This window comes from Medicago sativa, chromosome 8 (genome assembly GCF_051527215.1).
Source record: "Medicago sativa cultivar Bolivia chromosome 8, Bolivia_mono, whole genome shotgun sequence".
Classification (NCBI taxonomy): Eukaryota; Viridiplantae; Streptophyta; class Magnoliopsida; order Fabales; family Fabaceae; genus Medicago; species Medicago sativa.
Window position 1 is genome coordinate 82,680,512 of NC_140756.1, and position 25,181 is coordinate 82,705,692.

Below are 25,181 nucleotides of genomic sequence, written 5' to 3' on the forward strand. Positions count from 1 at the left end.
TAAGTAATTTGTCAATGTTCTCTAAGTCCGTCTAACCCTAACTTTGGTGAATTTCTTTAACTCGCCTAAACATTTTTAATAGGAAACATTAAAAAAGAATAGCGTTGGGCTATATATACAAAGTGAACCAAAAAAGTGGCTGATTACGCTAAGTTTAGACAATAATTCATTAGAATGTATCACAAATCAAGATGAGATTAATTCATGTTCAAAATACACACACACACAAGAAGATTCATATAGAAGGGAGATGCAACTCGCATGCATCATAAGTAGTACTAGATACTGATAAACATGCTTTTGACCATTCCTGATCCAAAGTGTAAAAGAGAAGAAGTGGTGGAATGGGAAAGTCCTAGGATCTGGCGATGAAAGAAATGTGAAATGAATGAGAATGGTTTAAGGCGTGGGGGAATATGTTTGGGTAGTGGCATGCGAACTTATCGCCACAAATCATGAAAGAGAGATACAAAAAGAGTCTTTTCCACTTCCCAAAAACCTTCAAAGAAGAAGAATATTACTCCTAGAAAGCAAAGAAAGAATGAAAACTAGTGGAGTAGTAGTAATTAGCAAAACCCAAGGAGAGTGTCTCCCATTGCACATTCAAGGCAGGGCCCTCTTTGGCGCCGGTGTCCCCGCGGGCTTTTGATTGTTAGTTATTTTGCCTATTTTTTGTGTCTTTGTTATGTGTGTTTGTGTCTTTCTTTGAGTGAAAGAAAATACTAATAGATAACCAACTCTATACGTTTAGAAACTTCTTCCAACACTAAATATATCCTTCACTGACATTCTGCACCATGTTCCCAATCTCTATATCTCCAACATACACACACTTTGACCAAATCACTTTTATTTTCTTCATATTAATACTTCTTACTTAGTTAACACACATGCATATATGTAATGTAACTACTTTTATTATACCAAAAGGTTCAAAGGAATGTGCCATGCAAACACAACTTAGTCTAATTTATTCATTAACATATGTAAATACACATAGAAAATAAAAAATGTGAGATTAGTCACACAATTATATAAAGATAAGTAATTGTATTGCTTTTCTATGTCACCTTTTCCTCCTTAAAAAGAGAGAGATAAGGGGGGCCAAGTGTCTAAATATTTACAAACCCTCCAATAGGAATTTTGAGGAAACCATGATTTTGTTCTTAAAGCCAAGGCATGCACACATATAAGCCAACTAACGTATTCTCTCTTAATTACCAAAAGCATGATCAAATGGAGTACATAAGCATGATCTAAAAAGGGTCCTAGTTAAAAACAATAATTAATGCTAGCTAGAAAGAAAAGGTAGTAGTACACAATTAAAGGAGTTTGTTTGGGATATGTTTCATTTCATATTTGTGTGTGTGTGTGTGTGAAGAATATTTCAGGTGCATGCGCAAAGACACAAGGGGTTGATTTTTATTGAGTACAAATTAAGCATGACAAACCCTAAAGTAAGTGTTTGCTCCCCTTTGACATCATTCCACTCACACCTTCTTCATCTTAATTCTCATCCCGAGGTAAAACCTCCTACTATATACATGCATTCTATGCTTCTCCACAATTCCTATCCTCAATCACATCTTCTTCTAACCTTCACTTCCTTTCTATCATTTTATTTTGTCACACATATGTTATATTCATATATATCATCAACAATTAACCATATATTCCTCCTTATTTTTCATGCCATTATTAATATATCTTACATTATATTTATGTGGTCTATTATTAAGACCCTTTTTGGTTTTGAACCTAGCTAGCTTCTAGTTTATTAGTTGCACTCATGTTTTTGAAAATAAAGTTGAGAATTGTGTTAGTGTGATTGCAACTACAATAATGTTATACGACAAAATTTACAAAGGCAAAACAACTCATGTTTCTGTCTTTTTGTCTATTTCCCAGAATTTGATATCCCCGTGAATTAGTATGTGGAGAATCCACTTAATTTTGCTAGGAATATAAATCTATTTATTTATCGGTTTTTGCTTTTTCCACTTTACTAATTTCCATTTAGGCATGCTGCTACCACATATATAGTTCCACCTGATGAATGCATTATAAATGATAGTGACTCCCATCGATTAATTATATAGAGAATTTTAATTAAATTGAATTAATGTGTGGTTAGCTAGCATATAGTGATGTTCCTAATTATCACCAACTTATAGCTTAGTTAGATCGATCATTTCACCCTCTTCTTCAGCTCCACCATGGTGTTAATAATTGTGATTAGGTACATAATGGGACCATACAATGGAAAATAATTGTTTAATGTTGAAATGCCTTTTTCTTCCCTTTTTGGTAGATAGTCAATTAGAGAGCTAGCTAGCAATGAAAACCACTTGAAATTTTCTAAGTAGTTGAACAATATGATTCCATCTTGATCAACTCATATATATATTATCCATATGGTTGAATAAGTGCATATTGATATTTGTATCATATATCAACTTTTGTTCTTTGCTTGCTTGCAAATTTGCAGTTAAGCTTTTTTGATCACATGTAAGAGAATATTATTGATGATGGTGTTTGGGAAGCCGAAAAAAGCGATGTTGGTGAGGTTCAATCCGAAGACGGATTTACATGTATAGAAGATGTAAAATACGATCTCGTATTGAGCCGCGCCAATATCACTTTTATTATTGATCCTCTTTCCAACTCATCACAACTCATAAGATTCTCTTGTGAAAATATTCTCAATATGTTGATAGGTCTTATCATGACTAACATTATTTCTTTTTTGGTCCAATCTTGAGATCCAACTAGTTTCTGCTACAAGCAAACCAATGGAAGCAAAGTGCAATTGCAATAAATGATTATATTCATGTCACTTTCTTTCTGATGGTACATGTACAGGTTAGTATCTTATATATATGCGTATGTTTTTATCTAATCTTTTCTCTGGTTTTTCTCGTTTGATTTTGGATATGAATTGCTGAACCAATATTACATATGTGTATTCGGCCTTGTGATTTCTTCTAGGTTACACTAACTTCAAGGTATGGGACAAAAGTTGAATGAGATAAGTGATACTAAAAGTTTTTTTTAAGCAAAATTTATTGATGATATATGATATCAGTTTTGTTGCTAGGCATGCATATACCATATATGTATCATTTTACCTTCTTTATTCTAATTATTTAATTAGTGTAATGTTGGCTGACATTTGTTAGTATAATTAGTATTATGTTGGCTGAAATTTAGTTTTTTTTTTTTTTTTTATCAAACTAATTATCTTATACCTTTCAATTTTATTATGAAAATTCTTTTCTTCTTCCAGTATTAGGAGTTAGGACACCTCTAATAATATGATCTCAAAAATATTAATTAGTTTGGTTGATGGATATTTTAATTTGGTCCAATATCGAAAAGTATGGTAGTTGGAATATAGGGAAAGGTTGACAAATACATTTTTATTTCTTCATGAATCTCATCTTCGATGAGAATTTATATATGTATATCTAACGAGATTTTAATTTCTTCACTAACTTTTTAATTACCTAGACTCAGACATTACTGTCACATTGTGAAGGAAGTATACATGAATATTCTTCCACCTATATAAAGTTACTGTTAAAGAAAGGAACCCTATATTGCTGTTTGTTGTTTGATCAACTTTAAAGTGTTTAACTCAAATGAACAAAGTATCGGTTTTATTAGAGCTCATTCAGAAAATTCTATTTGAGAAAGAAAAGAATTTGTTGATTTTGTGGGATGCAAATCATCATAGAAATAATGTGTCACGTGTGCACTGCAAAGCTCCTCTTAGACATACCAAACTTAACTTTAGCCTAATCGGTAAATGTTTGATCCTACAAGGGGTAGAAAAAGTTTTCAGGTTTGATTCTCATGGATATATTTGCCATCGTCAATGTTATTATTAGTTTTATGGTCTTGTTAACGAGTGTCACTGTGTTTCGGAGCATTGTTTAAGGATCTTAAATTTTGAAATTGTTCATTAAAATTTTTTAACACTTCAAATTTCAATGTATTGAATACACATATTTTTATAAAAATTTACTAATTAAAGTCATTAAATAATGTAAAGGGACACTTGTTAACATTTTCTTTAGTTTTAGAGTAAATGGTCACTTTGGTCCATGACTCGCACGTCGCTATCACAAAGGTCTATGACTCGGGATTATATACAAAGTAGTCCCTAAATGTCACTTCTATTATCATTTTAGTCTCGACGTTAAATAATTCTGTTAACTCATGATGAGGTGTCACAAAAATTAAAGGGAAAGTAGAACATTGTGATAACATTTGCCACATTTAACATAATTATTTAACGCCATAGACTAAAGTGATAACGAAGTGCATATTCGGGGACTACTTTGTATTTAATCTTGAGTCGGTGACCTTTGTGACAACGAGGTGCGAGTTAGAGACAAATTGATGAAAAAATTAAAATAAATAAAAAGTTATAAAGAATGACAATGCATTTTTTTTTCATTTATATTTCTTGAGTTTAATTTTTATGTATATGTTAACAAGTGTCCTAAGAACATTATATAAGAAAACAAAATTAGGAATTTTGTATTGGAAATAATAAATTTTGGACTTATAAAAAGTTGACTTAAGTTTAGTTCAACACTTTTTAAGATAAAATTTTCAAATTGTTTCCTTAACAAATACCATAAGGTGAATCTTTAACATTTTCTTAGTTTATATTCGCCGTATGTGTAAACATTTTTACACCGTCATGACATCACAACCAATCATATGTGAATGTGATTTGTGTTACTTTAAAACTGATTATGATAAATGTCAAATGTTTTTAATGATCAATTATGAATTTATGATTGATCGATTGACCGTGTAAAAACTCTTTACACAACAATTTGTATGAATTATCCCTATATATTATAAATAATATTACTTCTAGTTTTAAAAACATTTCCATTCCAAATTAATATAACACATATATATATCATGCCCCAGAATTACCAAATAATTTTGTTTTGGTGAGAAAATGATAGGCAAACAATTTTAATACCATGTAGTTTAAAAAATTAAAAATGTTGGTCAATGGTTATTCAAAAAAATAAACAGATTTTGAGCAGCAAGCTGAGGTGCTTAAGGAATGCAGAGAAATATGTTTAAAGAAAAAAAATTGAACACTTTATGCTCTCAAACCTAGTTGAGTTGAGTGCGTATACATCATCTAATTATTTTAGTGTTATGTGTTTCTTTTATGTTTAATTATTTCAAAATAAATTCAATTTTGAATTAGTTTTACTTATAGGATATCAGTTATTAACCAAACTACTATAAGATACTGACGATTCTGAAAAAAAGAAAAGTAAAAACACTAATTGAGTGACTTTTGAATGTAGTCTTTCAAATAGTTTTTTTTTTTTTTTGTTACAAGTCTTTTAAATAGTTTATTTGGTAAAAAAAAATACATTTCTAAAAACATGTGAAATTAAAAGTGATATTTTTTCCTTAAAAAAGTTGAATTTTTTAAGAAAACTGCTTTATGGTACGAGCGCAAACCATGCACGACATGTGACGAATGAATTGCTACCCTTGGATTTTTATCTTTCCTTTAACTAATTGATTTATCTTTCCCCATGTTTCGCAGTCCTACACATGATTTCCGATATTTACGGTCGTTGGCTTCTGTCTCATGCTATATAGCACTTCTGCTTTTTTAAAATAACCACATAAAGGGTGGTGGATCATTTTTTTTTTTTGAAAGGGGGTGGTGGATCTTTTATGATTTTTTTTAACAACCTCCTTAGTTGCTCAACCTATCGAAATATATTGTTCAATATTTTGTTTGTTTGTTATGGAACCTATTGGAATCTATGTTTCAATATGTATTTTTACTAAATAAAGGGGGCCTATGAAGCAAATCTTCTCATCATCATGCATGTGGGAGATGCAGTCCATTACATCAATGTACGTGCTCCTTTTAATTATAGAGATATATAGTAAGCTATATATACATCACGAATATTTTGTTCATCTAGCTGTACAACTTCCACATCGTTCCCGTTTTATTGCCAATAATAGCATATCAAAAGCCTTTTATTTCCACTCTCACTTTACAGATCTCCTAAAGAAGAAAATGATGTTTTTCAGTAGTGATAATGTGGAAAAACCAGTCTTCACGCAATTCACGTATTCCATCTTAGCTAGCTATCATGTCTAGTCGCAACATGCCACCTCATACACTAATACAGGGTATACATTTTGGTAACTCAAATGCATCATCTGCGTGTAATATTTCAGAGTTATCCTCTTGATATCTTAAGTTTGAGTTAAAAGATAAGAAGTTGAAGGTACTAAATTCAAATCGGACAAAGGAAAAAAAAATATTTTGAAGGTAATTGAGATCTATTTAAGGGGTTGACATCTCTCAACAAATATTTCTTCATAAGCTTGCCGGTCAAAGGATTGAACGGTAGACCAAATGGTTAAGTGAGGGGTTGGGTACCTAATGATATGTATATCTCTAGGAAATCATAGTCGTAAATTTGTATTGATTTTCATGAAGAGTGAGTGTGTTTCAACTGCGAGATCAATATTTTCTGAAGATGCATGATCCATAATGTTTGATCAATATATTATGCAAGTTCTTGATGGCAAATTGTTTCACATAAGCTGGCGGGAATCAAATATCATTAGAGCAATGTTATATATCAAGAAAGATTTTTATCAAGAAATTGTCCCGAAATTAATTTTAAATATAATAAAATATGTCTGGCCGGAATGGGATGGTGGGTGTTATGTATTTTCTTTTTATGAAACGTTAATAAATAAGCATCGAAATTTAAGGGTGATTATTCTCGCCATGTCATTCTTGAATCATCAAGAAAATCCATTCTTGATATCTAGCATTTTCCATATCATTATTATGTTCCACTTTCTCCATCGTGCTTTTGATTGCTGTGTTAGGTCTTTGCATTCTATGTTCTCTATTGATGGTAACTTGCCAAACATTTTGGTTTCTGCTTACTTCCACTTTGTAGGCCAAGAAAATATTATGTAAGATTAATTATTAATCTATTATTATGTGAATTAATATTAACAATTGAAAAATAGTCGTCGGTACCACTTTTATTAATAAAATAATTTCACTTTCGTACCTGATATTTTTTTAAAAAAAAAATTATATGCATGTTGAGATATGGATATCAGGTCGTGTTTTGATCTTAAAACCATAGTCGTCTATCTAATCCACTTCTGATTTGATGAGTTCCACTTCCACCTGTTAAAAGTTTGTCCACTGAATCTTCTTTGCCACTACCTTGGATTGCACTTGCACATGTTGATATAATAAGGGTAGAGAAAATGTTTTGGTTGCCACCAAAGTGACCACTGAGGTTACCATTATTGCTGGTTTTCTGCCTTTAACTTTTCTCTTCTTCCTTCCTGCCACGATGTGTTGGTTTATACTCGGGTTGCTTTTTTGCAGGAAATGCATTGGAGTATAATAATAAAGACATCACATACTTTGGACAGGCCCCACAACAGTGATTGGCTTGCCATTCTAAATTATTATACTACTACTCAGTATATTTGGATTGGATTGGATTGCATTGGTTTTAGGAAGGAAAATATTTAATCCAAAGTTTTTTTATTTTGTTATACATGCTATATTTTTCAATCTCCATTTAACACATATCACATTATTGTTGGGAAAATCAGACATATATACAGAACATGAAAGAACACAATAAGAATTGAAGAGAGCCTAAGAGCTTTAATTAGGTTTTAATAAAATGTGCGAGCAAAACTTTGATTTAATTAGGCCCAACAATTATGTTTATTTTATTTTTTAAGAGTGTCCAAACCCAAGTTCCCTTTCTTTAGTGTGTTTTTTGTTGAAACAAAAGTCTGAATCATGTTTAAGGATGATGCTCAAGAAAGCTTAATAAGGAAGGACTACAAAGCTTGATGAGCAAAGATGACAAAAGCTTGATGAGAAATAATACTTCTTATATATGCAAGAAATGGATTATCTTTTTCTTCTCTTGTAAGCCAACAAGGCTTATTCCTTTGCTATAAGTAGGCAATGCCTAAAGCAAATGAAGGGCAATATAATGAATATTTTGGCAAAGTTATATTTTCTGTATTTGTGAGATTATGTCTATTGGGTTTTGGATTGGACCATTCCTTTTGATTTTGTCAAGAAACTAAGGGCCTGTTTGAAACACTTTTTAAAAACACTTTTTAAGTTTTTAAAAATTAAAAAGTTAAAAACTTGTTTGATTACCTATTTTTAAAATATAATTTTTGAAAAGTGTTTTGGGTTTTTTAGTTTTGGAAACTAAAAAAGTGAAAGAGCTAAAATGGGTTTTGCTTTTCTGTTTTTAGTTTTTTGTTTTTAAAATAGAGTAAAAAATAAGAAAAGTGAAAACACGGAGAAAAGTGTCACTTTTCTCAATGGCATAGTTGTAATTATGTTTGAAGTCCAGGGGTATTATCATTTTTTTATCAAAAAAATTTGGATCAAAAATTATCCCCATTCTGCAGAAAAACTAACGTGAGAACACTGAGAAGCGAAAATGGCGATTTCGACGGCGATTCTTCTCCGATCTCCGCCGTGATTTTTCTTCCATCTACACCTTGCTTCTTCTTCTCCACCGCGTTTCTTCTCTACCGTGCTTCTTCTTCTCTGCGGTTTTTTCAGGTTACATCTCATACATAATTGTTTTTCATTTTTAAATTAATTTCTGTTCTTTGATTCATAATTTTGCACCTAATATAGCGATTTTTTTACTTGATTTTGTGTTTTTAGATCTATGATTTTCCGTTCTATGATTTTGTGTTTTTTAGATCTATGTAAATTTAAGATTGCGGTAGAATTCGAAATTTGTAATGCTTTTTATACGTTGTTGTGTTTGATAAACTCTGATTCATTTTGATAAAAAAAAAACTTATTTGCAGCTTATGTGATTGATATTTGCAGCTTATAGGTCTGGATTAAGTTCCTGTTTAGATAAAAAAAACTTATTTGCAGCTTATAGCATAAGTGCTTATTATAATAAGCACTTATTTAATTTATAAGCTTGCATAAGCTATTTTTATAGCAAAATAGAAATTAACGTTAAATTATTTTTCTAATTGCTATAAGCTGTTTTTATAAGCTATATTAAAGAACTAAGAAATTATGAATATAATTTGAAATATATAAGTTGAAATCAACTCATGAAAATGTTAAACATTATTTAATTACGACTTCTATCAACTTGTATCTTTCAATATTCACACGGATACCGGATACAAAACCTGTACTCCCTCCGTTTGAAAATGAAATGTGCCGCTTTTAAAAAAAATTTGTTTCAAAATGAGTGTCGTTTTCATTTTCCAATGCAATAATAACTTTTTCTTTTCAATTGTACCCTCCAATTAATACTCTGCTGTGGCCTAACTTCCAAAGTATTACTTTTAAAACTAAACCAATAGTTAATAAGGATAATTTGGTAAAATAACCATTTTCTTTCTCTTAATCATTGCATTTCTTAATATGTGTGTAAATACCTAAAACGACACTCATTTTGAAACGGAGGGAGTATTTGTTTAGGTTCTAGTGATGAGACATACTTATCATCTTTAGTGATCAGACCTACTTATCTAGTATTTGTATAGGTTCCTTATGATTGTTTACTTCTCTATTTGATGAACAATTGCTTGTGTGTTTATTTACATGATGTTGCTGAGAATTGATATTGATAAAACCTTTTATTTTCCTCTTATCGAGTATCGTGTTTTTAAGTTTTATTGTTACTTAGTATGACAGGTTATAACTATAACTGATATTGAAAACTTGAGGCGGTGAACGAGGTTCCTAACCTTGAAGGGATGAGCTCGTATGTTGAAAACTTAACAAGGTTATCTGATGAAGGTGCAGCTGAGATGGCAATGGATAGGAATCATCTTAGAGATAGGATGTGGGTACATCGTCATAATTAATCGAACTAATTACGCTTTTTTTAGATTTTCTTATATATGGAGTATGGAGTTTTGTTAGTTATTTTGCGGATGATTGTTTTTGTTTGATAATTTGATGTTTATGTTATCGACATTAATATGCTATAATATTTTTATGTGTTTCACATTTTTCAATTTTGTATCGCTTGAACAAATTATGACTTCGTATCTAAAAAAAATATTTATTTTGTGACTAAATTCTACATTTAACTATAGTATTTGAAATTTAATTTGATTGGTAACTAAGGATAAAATTGTAAGAAAAATACAATTATATAAAAGGTAATATAATAGGTTAAAGAAAATTTTAAAAAAAGATTTTAAAAAATTTGATTACCAAACAAGTTTTCTAATTTTCTATTTTTTAAAACTGTTTTTGAAAATTATATCACCAAATAGATTTTCTGATTTTTTCATTTCTAAAACAGTTTTGAAAAGTCACATTACCAAACAAGTTTTTTCTTTTTCTCTTCTTGAAATCCCTTTTCTAAAATTAGTTTTTAAAACATATTTTGAAAACTAAAAACAAAAAGTGTTCCAAACAGGCTCTAAGTTTTTTTGTGACGATCATTCCTCCAAGATTTATCACTCATCTTCTTTCTAGAAGCTTGAGTGTGGCGACATCCCCCTCCATTTATGTCTTATCCATTTTTAATTTTCATCTTAGTATTATATCCTTTATTTTTTGTTCTTATAATTCTGCATATATATCTTTATTTCATTGTCATATCAATTCTAGCAATTTATAAATTCTTTTCTAATCATCATCATATATTAGAATTGCTATAAAATGACAAACCAATTAATCAGGTAGTCATTAAGAACATAATATATGATGCGGAAACTCCAAATTCGGAGACTACCCTCAACCAAAGAATAAAGCTATGTAAAAATTGTTCCAAAACATAGACTACCCCACGACCGAAACACACCCACACTCTTCAAAGCAAATATCTAACCTACCCCCCACAACTCTAAAACAAGATTATAAGAAAAAAAGGAGTCAAATATAAATTTAAAGTGTTTGTAAAGAGGAAGCTCATATACATATATATATGTACATATATATACATATATGTATGTATGTATACATATACATACATACATATATACATACGAGGGAATGCTACAACACACCCATTCATTTTTATGAAGGTGTGCATTAGCAAGATACACCCTTTTGAGTTGGACCAAAAAACCATAACTTTTAAATTAATAATAAATAAAATTGAGGATAGAAATGTAATTTTATTTCTTTTATATCCTCTCACTTCTCCTCTTTCCCAATGGACCAGACTTGCGTAACATTATGGCGGGCTATGTCACATGACATAGTCAATCGGTGTGTGCCACGTGGATTTTGTCCATATAGCCTTTTAAATCGGTTATTTGAAAAAGCGATTTTAAAAAGCTTTTGTTTTTGGAAAAAAGATATTTTTATTTTCTTTTTTATTTTTGTTTTCACCATTTATCCCTCGGGATTGTATTACCGCTCGATACCGTGTTTGTGGCAATCGCCACTGAACTTTCTCGAACTTGATTTAACATTTGTTCGATTTTATTTAAACCTTGAAATGGTTTTAAGAGTGTTTTAGCTCGTTCTCTTTGTATAATTGTAAGATTTTCCGAGCCTTCGTTTCTTTTAAGAAATCATCAATATATTCTATATGATAATTTACTAAATCTTGAGCGCAAAAAAGAATTTGTTTTAACACAATTCTTTCATTATAAAAGTTTATATCAAAAATTATTTTTTCTAATCTTTTTTTAAAGAGTTCTACTTCTGTTCTAAGACTTAATCCGGGCATTATTAATTGGACACGGAGTTTTCCAATTCTTTAGCTTCTTTTAAGAGTAGTTCGATTTGTGTTAGAGCCTGGAAAGGTTCTAAAAGAAGTTTCGCTCTTGTTTTTGAATCTCGGTGAGATTATTTTCTTGAATTTCTTCTAATAGATTTTCAATTAAATCTATGTGAACCATTGTTATAGTTTGAGCCTTATAACAAATTTGTTTGAATACTATTAAATCATAATACCATTCAATATCACTAACTATGGTTTTTAGTCTTTCTTTCAAGACTTCTAATTCTTTTTTAATTGTTAACCCAGGCATTATATGCTTGAGGAACTTTCTAAAATTTTCTCTAAGGATTGTTCAAATTCAATTAATTTTTGAGATGGCCATAACAGGGTTGTGGCTCTCTCTTTTGTGTAAACGTAAATATTTTCTCGTTTCTTCTAATTCCTTTATCATTTCATCTATATATGAGATTTGTAAGATCATTAAATCATGGATTCCCCAAATTGTGTTTTTCATTTCTATTTTAAAGAAATTTTCTTCTATTTTGTTAACTAGGGTATCTAGTTTTATTCGAATATTTTTAGTTCATTTTTTATTGTTATTCCTGGCATTATAATTTTCTCGTTAATACCGAAAGTTCGGTTTTTATTTCGATAAAGCTTTGTTAAGCTTTCTTTTTTCATAACTATCTAATGAAGTTCTAGCCGGTAGAAACTTTGGTTCACTAGTATTTTCTTCTTCTTTTAGAAGAGGTGTTCTTTCTATAGTCATAATTGATTTTGACCTTTTTAGTGGTTTTAGAATTGGTGATTCTAATTTTATTAGTGGGACAAATAGTTCATCTATTTGTATTTTTTCTTTTCCACTAAACTCTATACCGTAATGAGAATTACTTAATGCATAATTCATTTTATAACTTATACTAAAAGGATGATTTCCTGGTCTCATAAGAGTTTGGTCCTTTAGTTTATAATGAATTACTAAAGATCTATCTAGATCTATATCATTTAGACTTAAACCTATCTGTAGATTTATGTCAAATTTTAATTTTCCACACTTTAAATTTCCCTCACCTTGGGTTATTAGTGAATGTTTTTCATTCATCCTAGCATCTTCGATAAGAAGTTCTAGTTCTGCATCTATTCCTTTCATAAAAGTACTTTTTATGATTATTTGGATAGTTGATATATGAATATATCCTATCTTCTCGTCTTTTTCTAACGATAGATGTTTTAATCTATTATTAATTTGTTCTTTATCAATTATGGATATTACGACAGATCCATCTGTTGATTCCATTGGTATGGCAACTTCTCCTACCATTATTCCATATTTTAAAATATTTTCTCTAGATAATTTTTCTTTTATTAATGAAAAAATACTTTTCTCGTTTGAAGTTTTCTTCGGTTTTAAAGTAAAATCTACCTTTTCTATATGATCTATCAATACATACTGCCATAAAACCAGATGAATTTTCTTTTATCATACTATATTCCATTATGAACCGTAAAAATTATAAAGTATTTAAAATATTTGAAATCATACTCGACTTTGCCTTGGATTCTTGATGATTCGATTTTTCGATCTTTGGATTTGAAATAATCTTTCGATTATTGATATTGAGAATTAAAATCTTTTGATTTGGTTATGACAATCTCAAATCCTGCGAAGTCCTTTCCCACAATGTTTTTCATAAACTAAGGTACTTACTTCATTGATTTAAGTTGTAATTTACAAGTGAGCATCGAGGCTCTTATTTATAGGAGGAAAGGACTTACAGAGTAGGTCACATGTCACTTTCCTTCCATCTCAAAAGAAAAACAATCAAAACACGCAAAGGAAAAAGTAAAAGCATTATCACATAAGGTGATAAGATTTTCAACTAAATGGACCCCATCCGACTCGGATGATAAGGTTCCATTATTACATCTTTTTTTTCCTACGGTCATTTACATGACGCGTGTCTAGGCTTTTTCTTTTGCCTTATCTTTTGTTGCTAAAGTTGTCGGTATTTTGGCTTCTTCGCCGACACTTTGTCTTTTGCACACCATTTACGAGATATGCCCTTTGTAGGTTGAGAAATATTGGCGGCATTCCCGTTGTACTTCGTCCGGAATTCTATGGAGGCCATTTTCGAATCCCGAGAATAGTTCTTCAAATTGAAGCGTTTGTTTGAGGTGCTCTGTAGAGACCTTTTTCTTCGAGTCGCAGACCATGAGACAATAATCCGAGACATATAAGACTTTATAATTGGTAATGGATGACCCATACTTGATTAGATAATCATAAAAACGCTTCATTTGTTGAACAAATGAGATTAATGTCCATCCAACACTTGTTGCATTTGGTTCTAGATAGGTTTTGTTTGAAATACCTATCTTTATAGTCGTTCTTGGCCTTACGTACCATCTGATTATTTTCTTCTTCGAACCATGGATATGTTTGTTCGAATTGGAGAAATATTTCTCTTCCTTTGGCAAGGAAGTCATTAAATCTTTTTTTGCCGTATCACCGATCTCTTTTGGAAGATCAGCAAGTTCTTGAAATCTATAACCTTCTTTTTCCTCAAGATATACAGTCTTGAGCATTCCATAGTCATAGAATTCTTTAAGTAATTCCTTGGATATTCCTAGAACTCGTATTAGCTTTTACCCCATGTTTAGTATTAACTGGATAAAAACATTCAATTGCTAGTTCTTCCTTGAAGTTGGCTAGCCATCTCCACTTTCCCATGAAATCATCAATGGTTTTTATCTTGTTTTTTTCTTTTGAAGGTTTATAATTGATCCTACTGAAACCTTCTTTTTAGATTCCATTTTTGATGGTTGACCAATATCTTTTGCTATGGCTATTTCCTTGTAGGAGGCTTTATAAGCTTCTTTTGCTTCTTCCATTGTTGGATAAGATTTGTGTCGACATTTTTGCCATTAATGTGGAGGCTTGCAATTGCCCAATTGTTGTAGATGCCTTTCATTGGACCATCAAAGATGACATACACCTTCTTTGCCGGTTGTGGATCGACAAGATCGCTTGGTTGGTCCGGACCATTTTTTGACTCTTTATCTTCTTGTTCGACTTTGTCGCCCCATGATTTTTTTGTATCTTCTTCGGCATAGAACTCCGTGAAGATGTTGATGAAAAACTTTGTTGTTCATTCAAAGTCTTTTTGTTGGTTCTTCCGTTGTTGTTGGAGCTTCAACATTTATGATCTTGGTTAGACTTTCGATCATTTTAACCATCTCCCCTCTCGAAGAGAGTGTTTCAAATTTTTGGCTATGGATTTCAATCTGTTCATCTTTTTGCTTCAAGCCGTTGTAAAGAACTTTTAGAGCTTGCTCCATTCTCTTGTCAATGTATCTCGCAAAACAATTGTTTTCTCGATTTTATTAGTTGAATATAAGGATAGAATTGTTGGATGCGCATTTGCCATCTAACAAGTCTTCCTTGTTTATGATCAACTTTTAAATTGTAGCGCCAAAATCCGCTAGCATAAGTTGAATCGATTCGTAATAAAAATCTTGATGGAATTAAATCCATTCTCCATTTTTCTAAAACATTTAAACAAGAAAGAGTTTCTTTCTCATTGATATGATATCTTGTTTCAAAGATCTTTAAAAGAACCTGAAACATACTTGCATAAAACAAGATCTTTATCCTTAATTCGGATGTTATTGCTTGAATAATCAAGTTTTGAATCGGTTGAAATCGATGATTTATCCGATCGCCCGTTAGGGATATCTCGATTTTAACCTGTGGGGTTGCGCCCACAATGGTATAGGATTGTTGTGGGGTTTCATCCTCAACATATCCACCGAGATTTAATCCCAATTTTTGTTTACCATTAGGTAGAGCTCTCATAACTCCAGCCCATGTAAACCGATTTGCATCAACATTTACAACCAAAAAATCATTTTCGGTTGGGTTGTATAGTTGTGGTAAAACTTTTAATTTTTCTTTTAAAGATTTTACAGCCTCGGCATCTTTTTGTGTCCATGACCATGGTACTTTTTCAGATATCTTCTTCGTAAAACTTTTCTATCATTTGCTAAATCTTGGAGAAATCCTTCATTAGCAATATAATTTAAACATCCCAAAAATCTTTGGATTTGTTTTCTATCTCGCTAATTGATCGGGAAAAAGTAAAATTTTTTCTTGAACATGCGGTGATAAATCGAGTTTTCCTCCTTCTCTTATAATAAGACCAAGGAATTCGATTTCTTGTTTTTAAAAGTATTGACTTTTTTCTAGATAGAACAATTCCTCTATCTTTTATTCGTTTAAAACAGTAGTAACATCTTTAATATGTTGTTCCTTACTTCCTTTAGTAAAAATTAATATGTCATCGATATATACAAAACAAATATGATCAAGACCCTTAAGAGTATTGTCCATAAATCTTTGATATATTGATGGTGCTTGTTTTAAACCAAATGGTAAAACATTCCATTCAAAATGTCCTTCGGACAACCGAAAGCCGTTAAAGGTTTAGTTTCTTCGATAACCTTAACTGCCGGATCCGCATTTTGCATCTAAAGATGAGAACCAATTACATCCTCTAATTTTTTCAAAAACGTAATCTTTTCTTGGTAACTTATATGAGTCACTTATAGTTGCCTCATTAAGTTTTTTATAATTGATTACCATTCGAGCTTTTCCTCTTTTTATCTCATTATGTTTTCTCGACATAAAAAGTCGGCGCCGAATGTGGACTAATAGAAGGACTTATTAATCCTTTCTCTAATAGTTCCCGTTTATTTCTTTTTTAAATTCATCCTTATCTTCTCCTGAATAAGGGATTTTGTAAAGAGCTTTGACTTCCTTTTTAGGGTCTTTAAGTTTTACAACAATTAAATCTTGGATTTTGTTTACTATAGTATCCAATGGATTTTCGTAACAAACTTGATCTAGATGATGTTCTAAATTTTGTTCAGTTTGTTAAATAAAACTTTCTCTTATCCCACATACATCTAAGTATATTGAGATTTTCTGAAATTGCTTTTAAAATTTCATTTTTTGTTATAATATTTGTTGTAACAAATTCACTTTCTTTTGGGTTATTTATATCAAACCAATTTAATGTTATAGTATCAGCTTTTTGAATAAAAGGATTATATAACTTTAAAAAGTTATTCCCTATTATCAAATCTATTCCGAATCATGTTCATAGATTGATTTCACATAGAAGTATCTATGTTCAATTTTTATAAAAACATGTTTTAGAACAAACCAGATTTGGTGTTTTTTCTTATCAAGAAAGATAATTTCTTTTGGTTTTTGTAGTCTAATCCATCCTTCCTTAATTATGGATTTTCTACCAAAACATAAAGTAGCACACGTATCAATGTAACCCATAATTTTCTTTTTATTCGGTGTTACCTGGATAAATGTTGCATTAGGATTTCCATTCTTTAAAATTTTCCTACTCATTCTTCAATTTCTTCTTCAAAAGTAGTATATTCAAAAATACTACTTTCGTCGTAATCTATATCTCGATTCTATTGGTTCGAAACCTACTTCCCAAATTAATTTCAAGGTTTCTTTTTTAGAATCTTTCTTTTTAGGACATTCATTTGCATAATGTCCTTCTTCATTACACAACCAACATGTGCATGTTTTCTTCCCTTTAGGACATGAATTCTTTTTAGGATATTTTTTATTTCTCCTAAAGTATTTTTGTTTATTAAATTTCTTAGGAAGTTTTCTTTTCCTTTTATATTCAGTAGTGGTCTATTTTTCTAAAAACTTTTTTCTTTTTCTTTCTTCTAGGTTTACTACAACCATAGTTTCCTACTTTGTTTTGAATTCTATCACAGCAAACATTTATTTTTGCTTCTCTTTTAGCAGTTTTTTCCATGCATTTTTCGGATATCCACTTCCTCAATGCGGTTATTCTTGTTCCTAGGGTATCGTCTAATCCTACCATCACTTCTAAATGTTCTTGGATTATTTTTTCCATTATTGTTCCTACAGATGATGGAAGTTTATTGTAGAATAATCCTAAAAGATTATATTGTAGTCTCTTTTGTGGAGATATTGCATAATAATATTTGCTAAATTCACAAATAAATGGTTCAACATAGCACATATCACGATTCTTAGATTAAAGATTCTATGAATGTTTGTATTCATTAAGTCTGCTTCGCTTCGGCGCATCAAAACCTACGAATTCTTTTTTCGAATTGAATAAACATGATTTATTACCTCTTCGGTTGTTGATGGAAGTTCTGAGTCCGATTGTTCGTACATAAAACTCCAAGCATTTCCTATGGTTTTTGTTTTTAAATAATTGAAAATACTTTTTGGACTTAGTTTTCCTAATGTAGGATCTAATTGGATTGTTACCATGTGATCATGATACCAACTTCTAAGTTCCTTTTTAGTATCTTCACTACAATCAATGTTTAAAACATTATCTTCTTTGTGACGATTTATTGTAGGTATATATTTAGATGGTACTTGTTTAAATTTTCTTTCATCCATTTTATTTTGAATGATTTGTTGATCAATAAATTTTTCACTATCCTCTTGACGTCCTCTTTTACGTCCCATTTCGATGATTCCGGTTGCTCATCGGTTTTACAAGTCCTACTTGAGGTTCTTCTTCCATACTAAAAGAACTATTCGAATCAAAGTCGTAGACAAATTTGTATCCGTTATCGATTCTTCGGTTATTTGGTTTTTTCTATTAATGTCTAAAGTTAAGCCATTAATGTTTGTAATTCATTTAGCCGATTAGCTATTTCTTCTTCTCGTTTCGTCCATTTTTAGGGTAATGGCGCAAAGAAGTTAATTTCTTTTCCCGATTTTTCAATTTTTTCGGAATTTCTACCATATCTCCCCTTCTTTTGACAAAAGTTTGAAATTCTTCTAGGGTTAGACATTTATCCCTTATAGGCAAGAGTTTTAATAGATCGATTAAATCATCTATTTTAACGCAAAGTTTTTCATCTAACAATTTTTGATTTTCTTCTAAGTTAGATAATTTTTCATTGAGTTTTTCTTCAAACTCTTTTTCTAGTAGAACTTCTACTATTTTATCTAACTTGTTTATGAAGTAATCTGTTAGGTTTTCAAAAATATCTTGTATATTTTCACTTACACCTTTATTAGCCATGTATAAACTTTTGTATTTTGAGGCTTAAAAGATTTGCAAAATTTTCATACTCCCAAGATGTAGTGTAATTGTCTTCAAATATTAGGAACCAATATCTTTGTTTCTCTTAACCAATCAATTTGGTTTCTCATTCTAATTATATTATTATAATTGGGTTCTAATATAAATGGTTGGGGTATTACTTTCCCAAATGGGTTTATAAGACCTTCCATAAAATATTTAATTTTAGATATTATCCAAATTATTTTATTTTGTTTAGACTTTTAAAGCCGGTTTTTATAAGAACTGGTTTTGAAAGATTTTGATATGTGTCAAAATTTTATTGGTCTTATGTCACAATGTCACACAACTAGTATGTCACAGAAGTTTTTTCCTTTCCCAATACACTACCGTCTTCTTCCCCAATACTTGTGTCAGCTTGTTTTGTAATAGATCAGGTGCATTTCTCACGAGCAAAAAAAGATCAAGATCCCCAGCTGATGTTATGAATTTAAAACCAGAAACTAATGGAGAGATAACAACCAATTCATGACTATTTTGTACCTAACAGAACTAATTAAACAAATTTGAATCCATCTTTTATAACAAAAATCTGAATCCGAGTTGGTTGTGTTTTACTTCTCCGATGCAATCGACATTCGTGTATCCTGTAACGCCATTGTTGATGCCGAATCGAAAATCGATGTGGATTACGGAGAAGAGAACCGGACATCTATTACATGTCTGAGTTAGCGTGCTTCTTCTCCAGGATAGACGACATCAGACATCCGAGAAGAGAAGTAGCTTTCCAACGGCGAGATGTGTGGCGGCGGCGGCGTTAACCCACTGAGCCTCCCTCATTTGACTAGTGCGTGTTGAGGTGAGAGAGGTGAGAGGATAAAAAAGAAACAAAAGTTACATTCCTACCCTCAATTTAATTTATTTTTAATTTAAAAGTAATGGGTTTTTGGTCCAACTCTAAAGGGTGTATCTTGCTAATACACACCTTCATAAAAATGAATGGGTGTGTTGTAGATTCCCCATATATATATATATATATATATATATATATATATATATATATATATATATATATATATTCTCCCTCCTCCTTTACAAATCTAAGTAATGAGCGACTTTTTCAACATGTATATTTTCAACCAACACCAACAATCTCACCTTAGGTGAAAATGATACATATGCTTCCATTGTCGCCACCGACAATCAAAGTTCAAAAGAACTATCATACTGCACCATAAAAAGTGTAGTCATTTCTGTTGATGAACACGTTAATGTCCACATGCACACTTTTCTTAAATGGTCAATATTAGTAATTAATTGTTACATTTTTTTTCTTCTCTTCTTTAGAGAAAAAAAATTAATAATAATAAATAATTAAAAAGCCAAATATCTCTTGTCAGTCTCATGCTACGGAATTGAATAAAAAAATGAACGGTGTGACCTTATGAAAGACTATTGCATGATTGGTGTACTAGAAGTGGCATAAAGTTTCCATTACAGATGGTAAGCAGATTCTATAAACAATTGATGCTTTAATATGAACAACAAACTTTGCAGCTACCAATACCATTTATATGAAAATGAAAAGGAATAAGTTAAAGCAAATTCGGGTTCTTTTTTTGTCATTCAAATTGTCATTGAAGCCAGATTTTAACAGAGGCAGACCACAGATAGTAAGATACTATGCTCTGCGTAAAGACATGCATATATGCTGCTCTCTTGTTGGTATCAAGCATATATGCTGATTCTGGTGGCTTTTTCTGAACATTGACAGATCATGCTATTTAAGGCCTAATAAACTGGCCTACAAAGAATATGCTCTCATGCATTATGTAACAACTTTATCAGCTAGTGTTTGGTTTTGAGTTGATAAAAATTGGTTTTAAAAGAATTAAATTTGTAAAATTGATTTTAGTTAAAGAAGAATTAATTTTATGTTTTGCCAAAATCATGTTTGCTAGAGAAAATCACTTTTGACATCCCCACCTTGCATCCAAACATGTACTACATCTTGCTCAGTAGTAGCCGTAACTTTATGTCCAGTTATTTTTTTAAGGTCTATATATTGAATGCATATAGCTGTTAATGCACAATACTTGAAGGTGATAACCAAATATTGTGTGTGCTAAAAGCATGATTTGAATCAATAGAACTAAATACTAAAACTTAGTATAGTACATAAATCTGACCACTAAGTAGAAACGTGTTGTTTCCACTGCCAAATGAAATCGACTCAGGTAATGTGAGTCCTTTCAATATACATACAATGCTTCTCAAATTACATCATTTCAGCAAATGTCAAGTTTCTATCCATAATGATTAATTGTTAGCTCTTTAATAAAAAGAGCCCAAAGAAATAATCAATACATCATTACATTACTCTTCCATCATTCTCCTGGCCTTACCAGTTTTTAAACACCAAAAAAACTTAATGCAAGCTTTTGAAATTTCCATCTCCATACACAACAACAGCAAACAACAAAGGAGGCATTTCAACCATAGAAGAGGACCACTACAAAATCATCGTATGTGCCTGCCGGTGTTCAAAGGTGAAGCCCTCATGCTTTTGGAATGTGTATAAGTGATATGCGGAGTTCCATCTGGTTTCTTCTTTCTCCTCCCTTGTTGAGATAACCGAGAGTGATAAGACAAGATAGCAAAGTCGTTAAGATCCTGCAATGGTGTCAGAGCCTTCACAACTTCGTCCATGTTAGGACGGCTTTTAGGGTCTCTACTAAGGCAACTATAAGCTAACTGAGCAATTTTCTGCACCGCTTTTAAAGAATAATTTAGTTCCAAGCGAGGATCAACAAGTTGGTACAGTTTTCGCTTGTCAGCTAAATACGGTCTAGCCCATGAAACAAGATTTTGTTCCCCGCTAGGACGCTTCTTGTCCATCGATCTTCTTCCTGTTAAAATCTCGAGTAACACAACTCCGAAGCTATAAACATCACTCTTAGAAGTTAAGTGTCCTGGTGAAAATACAAACAGAAAATTACATAACCGGTTAGTCCTCGTAGGTCTTGCAAAGGTTTCTACTCATTTTATGGTGCCTGGATAGATTAATGTATAAAATCAAATTCAGTATGTTACATTGTTCAATTTAAGAGACTAAATTTATATTTCAGAAATCTGAAGGACTAAATTCATAACTCTTCCAATTTTAAGGACTAAAATGTTCATTTACTTTTTTCTTGTTTTTCAAGTTGTTTACTCTGCTACATTTTTACCTGTCATGACATATTCTGGAGCAGCATAACCATAAGTTCCAACAACTCTGGTTGAAACATGCGTCTTGTCTCCTTGAGGTCCTGCTTTTGCTAGGCCGAAATCTGAAAGCTTTGCGGTATACTCCTATAAAACACTATGCATTAGAAACTAACCAAAAAAAAAAAAAAAGATAGAGAAAGCTTTCTTCCTAAAACACCTGATATCGCTTATTATAGCACATACCGTATCAAGCAAAATGTTTGATGTTTTGAAATCTCTATAGATGACTGGTTCTGGACCATTATGGAGGAAAGCCAATCCTTTAGCAGCACCAAGTGCAATCTTCACCCTGTTGGACCATGGAAGAGGTACAGTTCCTTCAAAAATTAGGCAGCATCAGCATTCTTATTGTGAGACAAAGAGGAAAGAAAGCAAAACAGAACAGCAAGTTGCAATCATTTCATGTCTGTTATCAACAAACCATCGTTAATTGCTCCAACGAATAGTTCCAATAATAAGTGGAAAAGGGTATTTAGAACATATTTTCATCAAGAAAGAATTACACAAAGCTTGTTCCATAAAGTTATAGGCTAAACAAACCAGACCACTTTATAACAATTCAGTGGTTTTGGTTTATTCTTTGAGCAAAAAAGGAAATGATTTGTGCTAGAATCTTAGAAATCTTTATAACATAAGACAGACATTCCATATAATTCTTATATCACAAGTTAAAGAGAAAACTCACTTCTGAAAAGATGATTTTCTAGACTTCCACGAGTCATAAACTCGTAAACAAGAAGCCGCTGATCATCTTCAATGCAGTAACCAATAAGTTTCACAAGGTTAGGATGGTGAAGCTGTCCAAGAAAATCGACTTCAGCCTGCAATAAACAAAGTGCAACGTTACATGCAAATCTCCACCATGTCCTACACAATTTCTATATGACATCAATCTACTAACCCAAAGCCATATATTTTACTAACCACCCATTCTCTATGGCCCTGAAGACCATCTGGCTTCAAGCTTTTGACAGCTACTGTAACTCCTGAACCAGGTTTTGCCGGAGCAGTTCCACCTTCCTCAATCCATCCTTTGAAAACGTATCCAAAGCCACCCTCCCCAAGAATGCTATCAGGTCTGAAATTTCCAGTTGCAGATTTTAGCTCTTGAAATGTGAATTGAAGAAGCTGACATGGAGCCTTATTTTCCTGAGGTGGAGGATCGGGATTATCAGAAGAGATTCTAGCTTCATTTGGAGGACACAGTTCTCGATTGCTAGCATTCAGGTATCGTGTCTCCGTTGCTGCATCAATAAATGTTAAGATTGTGAATGCTTCCATCTTAAAATGTTCAACTTTTTGTACAACAAAATACAAACATATTATATTTGCATTTAGTATTGCTGAAACATCTCAGTTATTGATAACTTGATCAATAATGAATACAAAAAACTATTTTTTTATCGAGTAGGAATCGAACTTAGTACCCTAGAGTTAACAACTCCCACACACTGTTGCACTAAACCCTGGTGGTACATGAGACTCTATTTATACACGAGTCCATACGAAAATGAAGAAGATAACAAGGATAACTAATCTAATTAACTCTGTAATAGAAATCAGATTAACAAACTCTTAACCAACTACATATCTAATGTTTAGCTTTAGTTTTAGATCTGATAACTTTTTAAAAGAAAAAAAAACACAATTTCAATAACTTTAAGATAACTTTTTGAAAGAACAATTTCAATAACTTCAAGTAAAAGAAAGATGATAATCACGGAAATCTTGAAAAATCCCTCAAATTTAAAAAAAAAAAAAAAAAAAACCAGATTTTTTATCACTCCCTAGTCCCTGTTAGAATGTTAAATTAAAATCCTTCTAAATTTTATGAGAGGGAATATTTTTACTCTGTATGACCTATGTTCCTTCAAAAGGATTATGCAGTTAGGTATGCTTTTGGTGAGCATGTGAAAAAAGGTTCTGGGAAAGCATGACTAGAAAGCATAAAAATATCATCTTTTTGACAACCCACATCATAATTGAACTCCAAAAAAACATGCTTGCCACACACATATACAATACATAAAAGAAAGCTTCCTTCCCCTAAAAATTCTATGAATTTAAGCAAACCCAGAATCAAAATCTGATGCATGAAACAGATAAAGAGTTATCAAGCATAGACTCAGATACGGACACCAGAAGAGTCACGTCAATAATAATTTGATAAAATGACATAATTGAATGTAATCATATGTGTCGGTATCAGCCACGATCGGTATCCAACACCGAACACGCCTAATCCGAGGAGTAAATGTAAAGAGACAAGTAAAACATTTTTGACATTATACTCATCCATAATATTATATTCAACAAGAACAAAAACAGCATGGAAGAAAGAAAAAAACCTGCATCATGAACGACACTAGTACGAGGGATGGTATTAGGAGAGTGTCTAGAAGCAGAGGGTTTACAAACACCACGTTTAAGGACAGACCAACATCCACACTTATTGTTATCCATCTCCATGTTGTTGTTGGGTTTTGGTTGGTTTGTTGAGATGTTTCAGAAGTTTGTTGTCATGTTGTTGTTGGATTTGCAGAAGAGAGAGTAAGCGTGAGTGAAAAGGGAGAAGAGAGAGTGGTGATGGTGTATGAGAATGAGATTGCAGCAGGGAGGAGGCATCATGATCACCATCATCGCAGTGTGTACAAAAAGAACTTTTTTGCTACCACCTTTTTGTGCTGTGGGGATGGGAATTCAACACTTTCTCTCTCTTTTTTCTAACCTCTTTGTTTGCTCCAATTTACCAAAAAAACATGATAATAAAGCTCATGTTTGTCTAATAAAGTTTTTGCATTTGTTACTAGATGCCACTCATGTCTTTCACCACAATTATTCATTCCTATCACACATTTTGAAAGAGTTAACCACCGAAATATCTTTAGGTGCTCTCTATAATCATTTTTGAGAATATTTAAAAGTGTGTTGGGTTCAACTTTTACAATAATTGATTTTGAGTAAATTGATTCTGTAAAATTGATTTTAGATAAATTTGAGTTTAATGTAAAGTGATTTTTTTTTGTTACAATGTAAAGTGATTTAT

The 25,181-nt window shown here is 31.5% G+C and overlaps 1 protein-coding gene and 2 long non-coding RNA genes across 5 annotated transcripts; 2 read left to right on the top strand and 1 right to left on the bottom strand.

The window, feature by feature from the left end:
• Positions 1-953: 953 nt before the first annotated feature.
• On the top strand, positions 954-8,102 carry LOC146902281 (uncharacterized). Of its 3 annotated transcripts, none has more exons than XR_015022264.1 (3): positions 954-1,457; positions 2,763-2,862; positions 2,989-8,102. It is a non-coding gene; the product is annotated as an uncharacterized LOC146902281 (long non-coding RNA). The 3 variants fall into 3 exon arrangements; XR_015022265.1 differs by having other exon boundaries at positions 2,773-2,862; XR_015022263.1 differs by lacking the exon at positions 954-1,457 and having other exon boundaries at positions 1,470-2,862.
• Positions 8,103-8,486: 384 nt separating this feature from the next.
• On the top strand, positions 8,487-10,086 carry LOC146902282 (uncharacterized). Its single transcript, XR_015022262.1, has 2 exons — positions 8,487-8,650; positions 9,753-10,086. It is a non-coding gene; the product is annotated as an uncharacterized LOC146902282 (long non-coding RNA).
• Positions 10,087-21,002: 10,916 nt separating this feature from the next.
• On the bottom strand, positions 21,003-24,787 carry LOC146902283 (serine/threonine-protein kinase PBL34-like). Its single transcript, XM_085739007.1, has 6 exons — positions 24,484-24,787; positions 23,060-23,379; positions 22,821-22,956; positions 22,319-22,452; positions 22,096-22,219; positions 21,003-21,837 (listed from the first exon to the last, which is right to left on the bottom strand). Exons 1-6 carry the CDS (start codon positions 24,602-24,604, stop codon positions 21,386-21,388), a joined length of 1,287 nt encoding a protein of 428 aa, XP_085595133.1. The 5' UTR covers positions 24,605-24,787; the 3' UTR covers positions 21,003-21,385.
• Positions 24,788-25,181: the final 394 nt, after the last annotated feature.

Bases quoted from the DNA above. Each gene is read 5' to 3' on its own strand.
- LOC146902283 (XM_085739007.1), bottom strand. From the start codon at position 24,604: ATGGAGATGGATAACAATAAGTGTGGATGTTGGTCTGTCCTTAAACGT. The intron at 22,453-22,820 runs GTGAGTTTTCTC...TAATTTTTGAAG, and splicing joins AGAAAATCATCTTTTCAGAA to GAACTGTACCTCTTCCATGG. The intron at 21,838-22,095 runs GTAAAAATGTAG...TATTTTCACCAG, and splicing joins TCCAGAATATGTCATGACAG to GACACTTAACTTCTAAGAGT.